Source organism: Schistocerca cancellata, chromosome 9 (genome assembly GCF_023864275.1).
Source record: "Schistocerca cancellata isolate TAMUIC-IGC-003103 chromosome 9, iqSchCanc2.1, whole genome shotgun sequence".
Taxonomy (NCBI): domain Eukaryota; kingdom Metazoa; phylum Arthropoda; class Insecta; order Orthoptera; family Acrididae; genus Schistocerca; species Schistocerca cancellata.
In genome coordinates, this window is record NC_064634.1 from 490,982,125 (window position 1) to 490,996,955 (window position 14,831).

At 45.3% G+C, this 14,831-nt stretch overlaps 1 protein-coding gene across 1 annotated transcript in view; it reads left to right on the plus strand.

Annotated features, from left to right (window-relative positions):
- LOC126100992 (LIM/homeobox protein Lhx1-like) overlaps positions 1–14,831 on the plus strand; it is a 103,637-nt gene that overhangs the window by 57,360 nt on the left and 31,446 nt on the right. Inside the window, exon 3 of the mRNA XM_049911659.1 lies at positions 8,635–8,908. Coding sequence (XP_049767616.1) covers positions 8,635–8,908 — 274 coding nt within the window. The remainder of the gene's footprint in view (positions 1–8,634; positions 8,909–14,831) is intronic.

Below are 14,831 nucleotides of genomic sequence, written 5' to 3' on the forward strand. Positions count from 1 at the left end.
ACTGTGTCATTCCCTAAATTTTGAAATATATGTAGTAACAACAATTAAGTAGCACATGAAAGTTGAGATGCAAATGAAGACAGAAGTAGCCTGACGTTGTTTAGTTCGGCTATTTTAATTTTGTAGGTTTTTAGAGTATTGTGTCTACTATTTCTCGATTGCGCTAGAATAAATTTAGAAAAGCTGCTGCTTCAGTACCGCGCAACAGCTACAACACGAACCTTGTATCATAATGGCGATTAAATTAGCCGTGACTTGCAACGCTGACTCCTGTTGCCAATACCGATGGCCGGGAACTAATTACTGGTTTCGCGTGGTGCTGTTGTTGATGGAAGCAAGCCAAACAACGGCGCAAATGGCACCTGCACCACCATATATGAGATATAGCCTCCACAGCGACGACGCGTCTGCAAGTGTGCTTACATTCTCAGTATTATTGCAAGGAGCAGCTACTGTGATCACACAACTGACCCTGTTTGTGCTAATGTTGCCCTTAATGCAATCGATGCATCAGGGTTCAGCGCCCTGGAGAGGTTAACATCGACGTAGGTTGGTTTGGAGAGGAGGAAATTCGTGTCTGTACTCGGCTTGTAGCTACAACTGAAACGTCCCCTTAGAAAAATTATACATGACTGTGCTTAAACTGACACACACTATTTTTAGCGCAACGCAATCTGACTTTCAATAATCCCTACAAAAGAATGGCCCTGACTAACATTAACCTATACCTTTAACAAATCACTTACCTCACAAAAATCTTCGTTACTCGAACTACTGCAATACAGCGAACGCCACTACTGCCAGCTAAATAAAAGATTATAACTACTGAAGGCACTAACTACTGATAGTCATAGTTAGCAAATGAAAGATTTTGATAGAGAACAAACAATGTATTTACCTTAATAGTGTTCAAAAGTCATAATATATATATATATCAGTCCATGATATCCAATATTAGAAATTCCGCCATTTCTCTCCCCACATCCACCACTGCTGGCGGCTCACCTCCAACAGCGTAACGCTACGCGCTGTTAACAGCCAACTGCCCAACACTACAATGGCCAACAACAATGCAAACCAGCCACAGACTGCACACAGCACAGCCAGTGATTTTCATACAGAACGCTACGTGGCTTTACCAATATAAAAACCTAAACAGCCTACTTACACAACGCGTGTTTAGTCTGAAGTCACTCTTTTTTATCACTGCAAGCGTTGTTGTAGAGTACAGAAGAATATCACGCAATTTGTGTTATAAATGGCTTAAAATTTGTAATGGCGTTCATGTAACTCTTCAGGGTTCCTTCTATCTCTAAAGCATTGACGTCCTTTCGCTTTTCCATTAAAGGTGCTTCTGAGAGCAAATGTCTTCGCTATTGACTGCTCTCACAATCTCAGTGCCTGTTCGATTGTAATAGTTAAGTAACCTTTTTAGTTTATTTAAAATTTCACATAATGCTTCATCGGACGTACTAAAGGCTGTTTGCTGTTGCCTTCCCCTAATATATGGATGTAAGTGTCGGATCTCTAGCTGTATCGAGTTAAATGGAGCGCTGACTAAGACAGCCGCAGTCGCAATTGGAAGGACAATTGTTCAAACTCCTGATCGATCATCCAAATTTAGATTTAGGTTTTCAGGATATTCTCGAAATCGTTTAAGGAAACGGCGCAATAGTTCCTCTGAAAAAAAAAAAAGTTACTGATTTCCTCCTCCAATCGTGATTCGTACTCTATCTCTTATACCATCGTCGTAAGTAGGATGTTAAACCCTAACCTTCCTCATCCATTCTATAAGTGTACGGTTCATATGGCTCTAATGAGCGCTTTTGCTGTGAAATTTCGTGTTAGTGGTTGTGTGAGTGTAGAATTAAACCAATGGAGAGTTGAAAACGTGGTATTAGCCTCTTGCCTGTTTTCATTGTCTAATTGTGACACATACATAAGTTGGTGATTATTAACTGGACGCCACAACCCTCCTCTCTTCACAAATTAAACTGCGACTGTTAACAGTTCTTATACCGTCGGGTCTCGAACCTTGTACCTTAGCCGGCAGAAGTGGCCGTGCGGTTCTAGGCGCTACGGTCGCAGGTTGGAATCCTGCCTCGGGCATGGATGTGTGTGATGTCCTTAGGTTAGTTAGGTTTAACTAGTTCTGAGTTCTAGGGGACTAATGACCTCAGAAGTTGAGTCCCATAGTGCTCAGAGCCATTTGAACCATTTGAACCTTGTACCTTACGGTTGCGCATAACCACCCCTTACGTGCTTTTACTACTCATGCCACAGAGACAATCATATTGGTATTTACGAATTTAAGTCCCATTCCGGAATAATCTTTAAATTAGCTGGATGAAGTTTCATAATGTGACAGTGAGCACTGGAAATATATCACGGAAGATGCCCACAGACGTGTCTAGTCTAGATGGGATCTCATCATCGTTCCAAATGGAATGTGGAGCAGAGGTTAAAAAAACTGGAGTTACAGTAGTAAAGAAGCGAAGCTCAAATTCCTGTCACAAATGTCTTGAGATATACGTACACCATTTCACCTACATGAGTAGGCACCTAACCCACTTCCTGAAGTTATGATACGTAATGCTGTAGGAAAACAACTACACAGTCGGCCACATTCTCTGCATCCAGGGTCATGAAGTAATTGAAAACAAAAGCAACTACAAGATATTAATATTAATATAGCTAACATTGTGGCAAGTACATCTTCAGGCGCCGGCCGATGTGGCCGTGCGGTTCTAGGCGCTTCAGTCTGGAACCGTGTGACCGCTACGGTCGCAGGTTCGAATTCTGCCTCGGGCATGGATGTGTGTGATGTCCTTAGGTTAGTTAGGTTTAAGTAGTGCTAAGTTCTAGGGGACTGATGACCACAGATGTTAAGTCCCATAGTGCTCAGAGCCATTTGAACCATTTTTGAACATCTTCAGGCTATGATACCAGGTGATCATGTGGATACCGGGTATTCACCAGAGAGGAAATCGATTACTTCTACCTTCTCTGTGATGTTGTGGATACTGGCTGGTAGTTGTTATACATCACCTGGTGTAGTAGAGGGGCGAGAAAGTGATGTATTATGGCACTGAAATTAATTGCAAATAAAATATAAGACCTACAAATACTGCCGAATATGTCATCCCTACTGCATAAAGAACAACTTAATTTCCTGCACTCGAAAAGAAAGCTTTTATAATCACGTCACACACCGTGGACAACTATGGTTTACGTATTTCCTCCAACTAAATAGCAACACACGCTGTAGAGACTGGAGATAATTTCCCTACCGGCTGATGTTGCAGCCTGATCCTGTGCTTGAGTGCTCCTCCTCGTGCGGTTTGACATCCCGTTGATAATGAGGTCTTTAGAGGTGCCGAGTAACAGTCGTGACATCGATAAGGAGCAACTGACGTTACGTGAAGTGGTCTGCCCTCACTGTACAGAGCAAGATGTGCCACCATCTTATGGGAAGACATCCGTCCTAACCCAAAGATCCCCGGCGGCACAGCCGGCCGGTGTGGCCAAGCGGTTCTAGGCGCGTCAGTTTGGAACCGCGAGACCGCTACGGTCGCAGGTTCGAATCCTGCCTCGGGCATGGATGTGTGTGATGTCCTTAGGTTAGTTAGGTTTAAGTATTTCTAAGTTCAAGGGGACTGATGACCTAGTCCCATAGTGCTCCGGGCCATTTGAACCAACGGCGACACTGCCACGCTCAAACAAATAAGTGAAACAGTAATCCAAGGATCTTGTCTCGTTGTCCTCGTCCCTCCTTTTTGTTTCTACTCAGTAGATCATTACGCTTCAATCTCACTGCCATTTTGCTCTGGGCTCCAAGGAGTCGTTCTGATTTTATGTAATATTTCTATTAGGCACGGCACATTCATCTACCTCCTACATGAGAGTTACGACATGTACAGTATAGCGTAAAAAAATATATTACTTTTTCCCACAATTTCAGATACCACAAGTTAACATATTTACGAATGTATTTCTCTCCTCAGAACATCATAAGCCGAAATTAACGAGTTTCACATCAATTCGCTTTGTATCACGATCCGTGCCTAGCGCGGAATTCTAAAAGACTTCTTCATATAACAAATACATGTCAACATTTATCAAAGGATATTTCGTTGCAACATGGAATGTTATGATAAAGATAGAATAATGTAATTACAGCAGACTACAATTGTAACACAACTGGTGCTTTCGTGCCTCAGACGTGAGGAAGAAAAATTTGTTCGTTACAGCTTTAGATCCCCCTACCGTAATGGATATCGAAAGTACTGTGCATCTCTTTAACGGAAAAAAATATTAGTAGAATATCATTACAACCTCATTACTGTGTTGGACTGGCTGAGAGTAAATGAAATATATTAGTGCTCCAAAACTTACGCTTATGATATTGTTTTTTCTGCAATGCCCGATAGAGGTTCCGCAATCCTCGAAAGAGATTTACTTCATGAGGACCAAGGCAAACGCAGTATTGCATTAAAATAGCGAAGTTTCAGTTTGAAATGCACGATATACATCCGTTGCCTTCCTTGTTCGATACGAACTTCCCTTCCGGAGAGGGATGTGTGTGAAGATCAGTTAAGTAAGAGCATATTTCTCTCCGGAGAGTTTTACCGTTCTCCCTTCTTGCCAGCTACTGCCACCGAGAGGGGAACTTGGTGCCCTCCAGCCACGGCTGGGCGGGTGCCCTTTGAGGACGCGGCCGGCGCCACCACCTTGGGCCGAATCTCAAAGGCCCTGCGTGACCGGCGTGGGCGGAGAGCGCCAAGTTGGCGCGATCAATCTTGCGGTGGGAACAGCCGACTGCCGCCGCCTTTGCATCTCAAAGGCGCGTCTCGCAGGCACCCCCCCCCCCTCCACATCCCCCCGCCCCCCGGCTCAAGGACGGAGACCCGGCGAAAAAGCCAGCGCGCTTCTTTTGTGAGTCCCGACGATTCGGCGGCGCCATTTGCGCGTTGCCGCATGTTTTGCTGGCGCGAGTAAAGGAGGCACAGGTCCCCCGCAGTCACTCCTTGCAGTGTGCAAACCACTGGGAATTCGCTGCAAGGCGAGCAAAAGATCACAAAGCGAAGGAGCCTTCACACGAAGGGCCTCTATGCTCTTAAGTGAACAGACAAATAAAACATCTCGCAGGGACTAAGTCATTATTTTGTGTGTCTCGTGACAGCGAGCGGAAGAGATTGTTTGTTTCTAGCCAGAAAGTTAGGACTGAAAATAGACTACAAAACAAAGACAGTGAATACCACTGGGGAATGGAAAAGGGAAAAAACCTAAAGTCGTCTCTCAAAAGGTGGAAAAATTTGAATAATAGAAAGAATGTATAACAAATATAAACAGGAGGAGATAGTGGATAAAAAGAGTGGGTGGAAAAGATGAAATTTGCCTTCTGTGTGACCATAGAGGTATATACAAAAAATTAATGTATCTGTTGACGCGAAACGTAAGGTATGGATGGTCGGAGCGTCGTTCCCTTTCGAATACAGAACTCGAGTTACCACGTATTTAGTGTGTTCTAATGTTCCATTGGCCAAATACGCTTGGCGTCAAACATATAAATGTGGTTGGAAGACAACCTGCTACCACCGAGTAGTTGCTGTTATGAGCTGGCATCTTTGCATGCACAGCTTTGTTATACGGTCCAGTGGGGTTATTCATTTCATCTCGTCACCATCGACGCCCAAATCGCCGAAGAGGCGTCAAATAGGAAGACTCGCACCATTCGGTCGAACAGCCACAACACTGACAAAGAACTTGGGAATTGGAGACATCCATCTGTATGATGTATACATTCTCTAACCTGGATCTATGCACTGATTCGGATGGGAAGGACGTTGTAAAGCTGTCTTATTTTCCCCTGAGACAAGCTGGCCCACAAATCTTGTAACTGATTCCATATATACTTTTTATGTGCACTGGGACGGAGTTGTCATTCGATCTGATCCTACACATCTCCTAGCTAATCTGGGGATCTTGCTGACCACAGTCTACCTCAGTATCAGGCAGACAGTTCATGCAGACACGTGCCATGTGTGGGCGAGCGTCGCTCTGTTAAAAAATCGTACCTTGCTAAGTCGCACGGAAGATGATTCCCTCAATCAGTACCAGCCAAGACTTGGTCCCCAGACAATGACACCGGTGTATCACCGCCGTGCCTCTCCGAAACACTGGAAGGAGGACCTCGCCGCCATATTCGCCAATGGTGGTCACACGGGGTACTGCAGAATCGCGATTTATTGCGGAACACAATACAACACCATGTATCAACCGTCCATCATTCCACATCACGGCACACGACAAGCACAGGCATCTATTTTGTACTATTAGCTATAAGACGGTTATTACCTGGTCTAGCAGCAGTATGACAAAGATGTTGCAAGAGTCCATGGCATGTTATCGCATAGCAGGCGGAGATGCGAAAGGGTTGCATGTGCTTGGTGCACAATTCTGCAATGTTTCCTTCTTGTGGTCAGAAGTCGTCGACGAGAACTTAAGCGACGAATAGGCCTGCCTTCATGTTCCGATCCAGCCCAACATCGGGCCACAGTCACATCCAAAAGTCCCACGATGCACGATGCAACCAGCCGATCAAATTGAGTCTCACAATGAGGCTATTATCATAACTCCATGATGTGCTCATAACGCTATCTCACACGAATACGTGGCATATATGGCCTTCACAGTAATCACTAAGCAGCCGACACTGTTGAAACCCGTCATGGACCTACGAGGCCTGGCACCAACACTAAACACGAGTAACACTTCTCCACTTTGGTGGGCTTTCTACCTGTCACATACAGTTGCAACTTTTGATCATTTACTTACAGGCCAGTGGTGTGTACGTGTAGCAAATTACGTTGATACCCCACCATGTCTTGGTTGGTTCATCGGTTTGGAGGGAAGGATAGGGAAGGAATTCGGCCGCGCCCTTTCAAAGGAACCGTCCCGGCATTTGCCTGAAGCGATTTAGGTAAGTCACAGAAAACGTAAATCAGAATGGCCGGACGCCGGTTTGAACCGTCGTCATGCCGAATGGCCGACCATGTTCTGGATGTCCACTTTTTGTGTCAGACATTGTAGATCAGTGTTTATTTTCATTGATCTGTCTTTAAGCAGTGGTGTCGTCCGAGATCCAGAAACTAGTGACAGACATCACTTGTATAAAGTCTGGTTAGGTTTTTCTTGACTGTGACTCTAGATGTGTCCTGTGTTAAGATACTGTCTTGAGGTACTCTGTGACTAGCAAAATGGAGCTATGTGTCAACTAAATTAGCGTTTGGTGGATATATGTGTTTGTGTGGCGTCAGACGGATGCACGATGCAGTCATTGTCTTCTGCAGTCTCTGTGGAGTCTGACCATAACTATGTTACACCTGAGTCGTAGGCAGTTCGGCACTCTTCTATGTATCTTCTATGTAGGCTGTGTCCCATATCTCTGGAGGACACAGCTTCATATACAGGGTTCCCCAGAAATGTTGCAACAAATTTAGAGGGATTGTAGAGGGTATCTTGAGAAACAAATTAAATATAGGAACACATGCCCAGAAATATTATCCAACGACACTAGAGAGCGTCGAAGCTATAGGTGGCAGCGCCTGTCACTAGGCCACCCCCCTAGCAGCTACCGTGAGTTTGTATGCTGACGGACCCCAGGCCGAACGTCTCGCAACGTTCTTTGTTATTAAGTGATCGCGACTGATTGCCACGATCAACATTGGAGAAGATTGAGGTAGCTGCTGCGCAGGCAGGGCTTGTCTCCTCCAAATGCAATGCTCTGTTGTGTCGTTGGTGATGGTTTTGGACACGGGTTTCCATTCACAGTTTATTTTCGTCCTGGAATCCTCTAAAATATGCACTCTTTTTCGGTATACAGAAATAAACTGCAGATGGAAACTCATGTCCGAAATCGTCATCCATCAAGGCAAACGAGCATCGCATTCGTAGGAGCCAAGGCCTGTCTGTGCAGCAATTATCTCCATCTTCTCTGCTGGCGATCGTGACAATTAGTCTCGATCCCTGAATAGTAAACGACATTGCGAGACGTGGTTCCTATGATTCGCCAGTGTACAAAGCACGTTTGCTGCCGAAGACGTGGGTCTAGTGGCGCCTTTCGGCCGCGGGCCGTTCTTCGGCAGCTCGCGCAAGATGCGCGGCATCCCCATGAATCTATAACTTCGACGCTCTGTGGCGTCGTTAGATGACATTTTCTCGAGCTTCACTCTACAACCCCACATTTCTGGGTCACACTGTATAATTTTTTCTTAGTCTCTTTCCTTATTTGGCAAATTTTGTATAATTTCTTTCCATGCACGAAATTTATACATGTGCGTAACAAAACGTTACCAGCAAATTACTAGCGATTCTAGTGGGCGTCTCAAGAAGCAAGCTGACGATAGAGACCCATGTACGGAAGTATCATCCGACGACGCTACAAGGCGTCGAAATTGTATGTGTTAACGCCTGCCGGTAAGCAATATCTTCGGCACCAAACGTGAGTTTGTACGCTGACGTACCGAAAGCTGAGCTTTTCGCAAGGTTCAGGACGGTGGGAGCTATTTCGGCATACAAACTCACGTTGGCTGCCTATCGTGTCGCCGGTACTCAGTGCTGCTCTGCCGACAGGTGTGGTTCCAGAACAAGCGCAGCAAGGAGCGGCGGCTGAAGCAGCTGACGTCGATGGGCCGCGGGCCGTTCTTCGGCAGCTCGCGCAAGATGCGCGGCTTCCCCATGAACCTGAGCCCGGGCGCCGGCCTCGACGACCCGCCGCCCGGCTTCCCCTACTTCGCCGCCGACGGCAAGTTCGAGTTCGGCTACGGCGGGCCCGCCGGCTTCCACCACGAGTTCTTCCCCGGCCACCACCCGCACCAGGCGCAGCCGCTGCCCTTCGCCGGACCAGGTCAGCACCAGCCCTAGTCGTAAACCTCGAAAAAACCTAGGCTGCCACTATAAAACTTGCTGATGGAGTTACTATTTCCTTAAAAATGAGCCACATTTCCCACAATTACGAGGTGTGGTTAGAAAAAAACCGGACTAGTACTGGTGAAACAATAAAACGAATGCAATAAGGCTGAAAGTCGCGTGGCCTGTCAAGCGACTCTCGCTCCGCCTACTGCTCGAGTTTCATCTGCCTCCTGCACTCAGTCTGCCCGTGGCGTCTGTTTTAAGTAGTTGACGTTTTGTCTGTGCGTCGGAAAATGTTGAGTGTACAGAAAGAACAGCGTGTTAACATCAAATTTTGTTTCAAACTAGGAAAATCTGCAAGTGAAACGTTTGTAATGTTACAACAAGTGTACGGCGATGATTGTTTATCGCGAACACAAGTGTTTGAGTGGTTTAAACGATTTAAAGATGGCCGCGAAGACATCAGTGATGACACTCGCACACTTTGTTAATGTTAAAACTTTCATGAAGAATCTGCCTAACACTTTCCTTGTCAACTCCTGTTAACTGAGACACTGCTCTGATTGTTAAACGGCGATCTTGTCGAACAAGTTTACCGATTTTTTCAATGTTTGTATCAGTTTTTGCTGACAATGGTCTGCCAGTGCGAGTGTCATCACTGGTGTCTTCGTGGCCACCTTTAAATCGTTTAAACCACTCAAACACTTGTGTTCGCGATAAACAATCATCGCCGTACACTTGTTGTAACATTACAAACGTTTCACTTGCAGATTTTCCTAGTTTGAAACAAAATTTGATGTTAACACGCTGTTCTTTCTGTACACTCAACATTTTCCGACGCACAGACAAAACGTCAACTACTTAAAACAGACGCCACGGGCAGACTGAGTGCAGGAGGCAGATGAAACTCGAGCAGTAGGCGGAGCGAGAGTCACCTGACAGGCCACGCGACTTTCAGCCTTATTGCATTCGTTTTATTGTTTCACCAGTACTAGTCCGGTTTTTTTCTAGCCACACCTCGTACAAGTGGCTCCCCAGAAACTTTGCTTGTATAGGTCAGCATTTTAGCTATTCAGGACACGTTCCATTCGAAAACATCTCCTCATCTCTCTGAAAATGCCTGCCTCGTAATGTTATCATCATCCGAGGAAAGTGGAGGAAGTCACGAGGTGTCTACATCTACATCTACATCTACATCTACATCCATACTCCGCAAGCCACCTGACGGTGTGTGGCGGAGGGTACCTTGAGTACCTCAATCGGTTCTCCCTTCTATTCCAGTCTCGTACTGTTCGTGGAAAGAAGGATTGTCGGTATGCTTCTGTGTGGGCTCTAATCTCTCCGATTTTATCCTCATTGTCTCTTCGCGAGATATATGTAGGAGGGAGCAGTGTACTGCTTGACCCTTCGGTGAAGACATGTTCTCGAAACTTCAACCAAAGCCCATACCGAGCTACTGAGCCTCTCTCCTGCAGAGTCTTCCACTGGAGTTTATCTATCATCTCCGTAACGCTTTCGCGATTACTAAATGATCCTTTAACGAAGCACGCTGCTCTCCGTTGGATCTTTTCTATCTCTTCTATCAACCCTATCTGGTACGGATCCCACACTGCTGAGCAGTATTCAAGCAGTGGGCGAACAAGCGTACTGTAGCCTACTTCCTTTGTTTTCCGATTGCATTTCCTTAGGATTCTTCCAATGAATCTAAGTCTGGCATCTGCTTTACCGACGATCAACTTTATATGATCATTCCATTTTAAATCACTCCTAATGCGTACTCCCAGATAATTTATGGAATTAACTGCTTCTAGTTGCTGACCTGCTATATTGTAGCTAAATGATAAGGGATCTATCTTTCTATGTATTCGCAGCACATTACACTTGTCTACATTGAGATTCAATTGCCATTCCATGTACCATGCGTCAATTCGCTGCAGATCCTCCTGCATGTGTGATCTCAATTCGGGGCACGATGCAAAAGCTGACAGCCCAGAGAAGCTACATATGTGACTGAGTTGTGCGTTGAGCAAAACCGCGCCTTTGTGCTGCATCCCACGGCGCTTCATCTTGAAAGCCTCCCATAACCTTATCAGGAGATTTTTTTATCATGTTCCTGTGACGATTTTCACTGAGCATAACCTTGACCGATAATAGTTGGGTGTTCCTATTATTCGGCGATGGTCAATGCATATGTTTCCACTGCTTGCTTTGTTGCTTCATCTCGAAGTCATAATGATGCACCCAGAAGCAGTCCACTGTGACTAGACGGTTAAACAAGTCACCTGACACTGCTGCAATATTTCTGCTGATGCCTCTATTTCGCGGACTTGTTGAAGGAGCGTGACCAGCCGCGACCCTTCTCAAGTTTAAAATGTCGTGCCAGTAGTTTGAAACTGAAACATGACTGATATCCACATATTCGACTGTCATCTCGATTGTGACACGTCGGTCTTCGACCTCCAAGGTTTCCACATCCACTGCGATTCCTTGCTCTTCACAGAAAGATGGTATTCTACTTTATTCTTCGTCACTCAGATGAGGGGCGGTCAAAAAGTTTCCGTTTAAAGGCCGTACAGGCCATAAGACATTACCACAAATTTCAGCACTTTGTTGCTTCGTTTAGGTTCGTATTAATAATTAGTCTCATCGTCCGCGCTGACTTTTTCCAGGAAAAAAACGGTCCGCGTTTTGCATTTTAGTCAAGTAGTGGCAAGCGTCCACATTCTGGAGAATGTCTTGAACACTTGATTTAGAGATGTTCCTCTACTGCGATTTGTGACACAGTACGACCGCACGTCCACTGCTTGACACTGCCTGTTCACAACTGACTGGTCGAATGTATATCTGTTGTTACTACAAGCTGCCACTATAGCTACTGCGCTGACGTCGCCTACACAGCCGGAATAAAATCGATCTCGAACTTTTTGGACGGACGGTATACGCAAATGTAGAACCTGTGACATGCTATAAAAGTACTGACGTACATTTAACGTCATACGACATTACGACGTACGCTGATCACTTGTATATAATAATGTCATTGTAATCTGTAGTGGAATAAAGTAGTTAATAGCTACGGTGGAAAATAATAAGTTTAGCAAGTTTGTTGGTGTGGTCATTACTGGCACTAACTATATAATCATTCTTTTATGAACAAAACTCGTTTATCGCGTGGAAATAAAGGTATTTAATTTCCCAGATTCGATTCACCTTGCATGTGAAAGGTATATTCAGTGGGTGTTGTATTTTTTCCTTCCTAGGTTGCATTTCACATACGAAAATTAGACGCGTAACTGTGTCCTGTGTACGATTCTCTGATGATCTGGCAGTAGATTAAGATGTTTAACACGGAAACTACTGTAGTTTTGGTAGCAGAAACGTTTGTTTACTTCACTTCTAAGTTGATTTCGCGTTGATAATTACTTATCATTATTAAAATGCGTTTCATTTTGAGAAGAACAAGGATTAGTTCATTTCTGCAGAAAGCATTACGCTATATTGGACAGTGTTCGTTTAACAGAAACACAAGCATCGACGGCTGCACTCAAGGGTAGTGTAACAGGATCGCTCATGATCTGGATATACCTAAACGACTCCGATGGTTGGCAATACTTGATGTGCAGGAGTTGCTAACTGCTCCTCACGCAAACCACTTCGTGCAGGCGTGCTAATTGTCATCTTCTGGTACGGGGTTAGCAATGACACGATCCTCATTAAGATTAAAGGCCAGATACTAGATTCAGGTGTTACAGCTCTCAACGGCATTTGTCACGCCAACAAAGCGAACAAGTGCGCGTAATTAAAACCTGATGAGAACATCTCATCTCTAGAACCAACAAAACGCGTGCGTATTTCAATGGCAAGCAGGAACGAGATATATCTGACAGATGAGGTGTTTTTATTCCTCATCTCTCTGCGCCACAGTAACTTTATGCGGCAGAGTAACCACGGCTCTCTTACGCCCTAATCTGTTTCAAATTATCGCGACAACGCAGCTCTTTAGGATACTGGAACATGTACTCCCGTTACCTTACGCAAGGACTTTCTAAAGCAGCAGCAAACACTGTTCGACGATTTTTCATAAGAAGAGACCCCAGTTCTGTGTCAGATGTTACGGAAATGGAGAAAGACAACACAATCTGCTCCGATATGACAAGGAAAATAACTTGTAGACAGTATAGACTGTTTGCACACTGAAGCGGTCTTTTCGGAAAGAACACCACAACTGCCATACAGGATGGCTACGAATCATTATTCACTGTAACAACGCAATTAATTGTGTGGTAATACACGCAGACTAGTAACAATGCCCCTGCGCCCCCCAAACCCCGATTGTTTAAAGAAGTGAACAATCTTTTACAAAACAGCTCCGTTTTAAGAAAAGCTAGTTATGACGCGTATCGATGTTTATGACCCCACATGTCTTGAGCTAGATATAAATCTACAGGAACATTTTGTGGTACATGAAGATACTTTGTGCAAAGTGTCTTGCAAATAATGCTAGAAGTAACCAAATAATAAACTGAAACATCACGCCTGATGCTGAAGAGTTACTGCACGTAAAGGCTGTAGTAAGCGATTTTATGTACTTATTTTTGATTATAAGTTTTGAACAATTTGTTGGAAGTCGGTTATTTAAGTCCTATCATTCTCTAATAATGGAAGAATGTATTCTGGATGACATGCGCGTTGCTGGTTACAATGCCACAAGACATACACAGTTTCTACCTTTAATACTGACTTATTGTGTTACCTTTAACTTAAGATATGAATCTTAACGAGTAAATTGTGACGGCATTTTAAAATTTTAAATTCGGCGAATAGTCACAGGAGATTTTGAAAATTGAAATTTTGTCTCCCTGGAAGCCGTCAGACAGGCAACCTGCCACTGGGACCGGCTGACCGTTTTAGTTGGTGCGCGTTCCTTCCGTAAGTGGGTACTAACTATCTACTGTATTCCCCACGGTATTAAGTCATATGTCTCGCTCATATATTCTGATCAGTTGACACGAGGCTCATCAACTTCGTCTATGCGAGGGCGGTATTCCACTGTGCGTTGGCGAGGGAAAACTATTGCTGACGATCTCCCTAATAACAATAGCACACTAACATCCCTCGTGCTTGTCTGGCAGCGAATTGACAGCCACCGTAGGGAGCGGCGAGAATTTGTAAGGTTCGACGGCGAGGCTCTTGACAGGACAATTTAGGTTCACGGTGTGCGCCGTGCGTTAGCCGCCCACACAGCGGTCGTAGGAAGGACCTAGTGGCCCGAGATGTCGGCGAGCGGGCGCTTTCGATTCTCCACGGGTCAGCAGGGCGCGATACCATCGCAGGCCGCGAAAGTCGGCAGCTGCAGCCGAGAATGGTTGCCGGCGCTGGCCGCCCGGTCCCTACGTCCGGGAACCTATGCCTTTATGTGGGGACGCACCACTGTTAGACTGAGTCGCCGTCGTTACTGCCGACCGTCTTACAGGTAATGCGAGTTGCTGTTTACGACAATCGCCGCATATATGAAAGTTGTTTGCATGTAGATCTGACGGATATCAAATCTGTTTAAGAACTGCACGTGTGGGTTGGGTTGTTTGGGGAAGGAGACCAGACAGCGAGGTCATCGGTCTTATCGGATCAGGGAAGGGCGGGGAAGGAAGTCGTCCGTGCCCTTTCAAAGGAACCATCCCAGCATTTGCCTAAAGCGATTTAGGGAAATCACGGGAAACCTAAATCAGGAAGGTTGGACGCGGGATTGAACCATCGTCCTCCCGAATGCGAGTCCAGTGTCTAACCACTGCGCTACCTCGCTCGGTCTGGATAAGTGCAAGACCTGGTCTCTGGGGATCCGTACAAACTTAATTATGTGGTGCAAGTCTTTCTATTGAAGGCCTCTTGCATCTCCCAAACCTACCCCTGTTATCCAACGG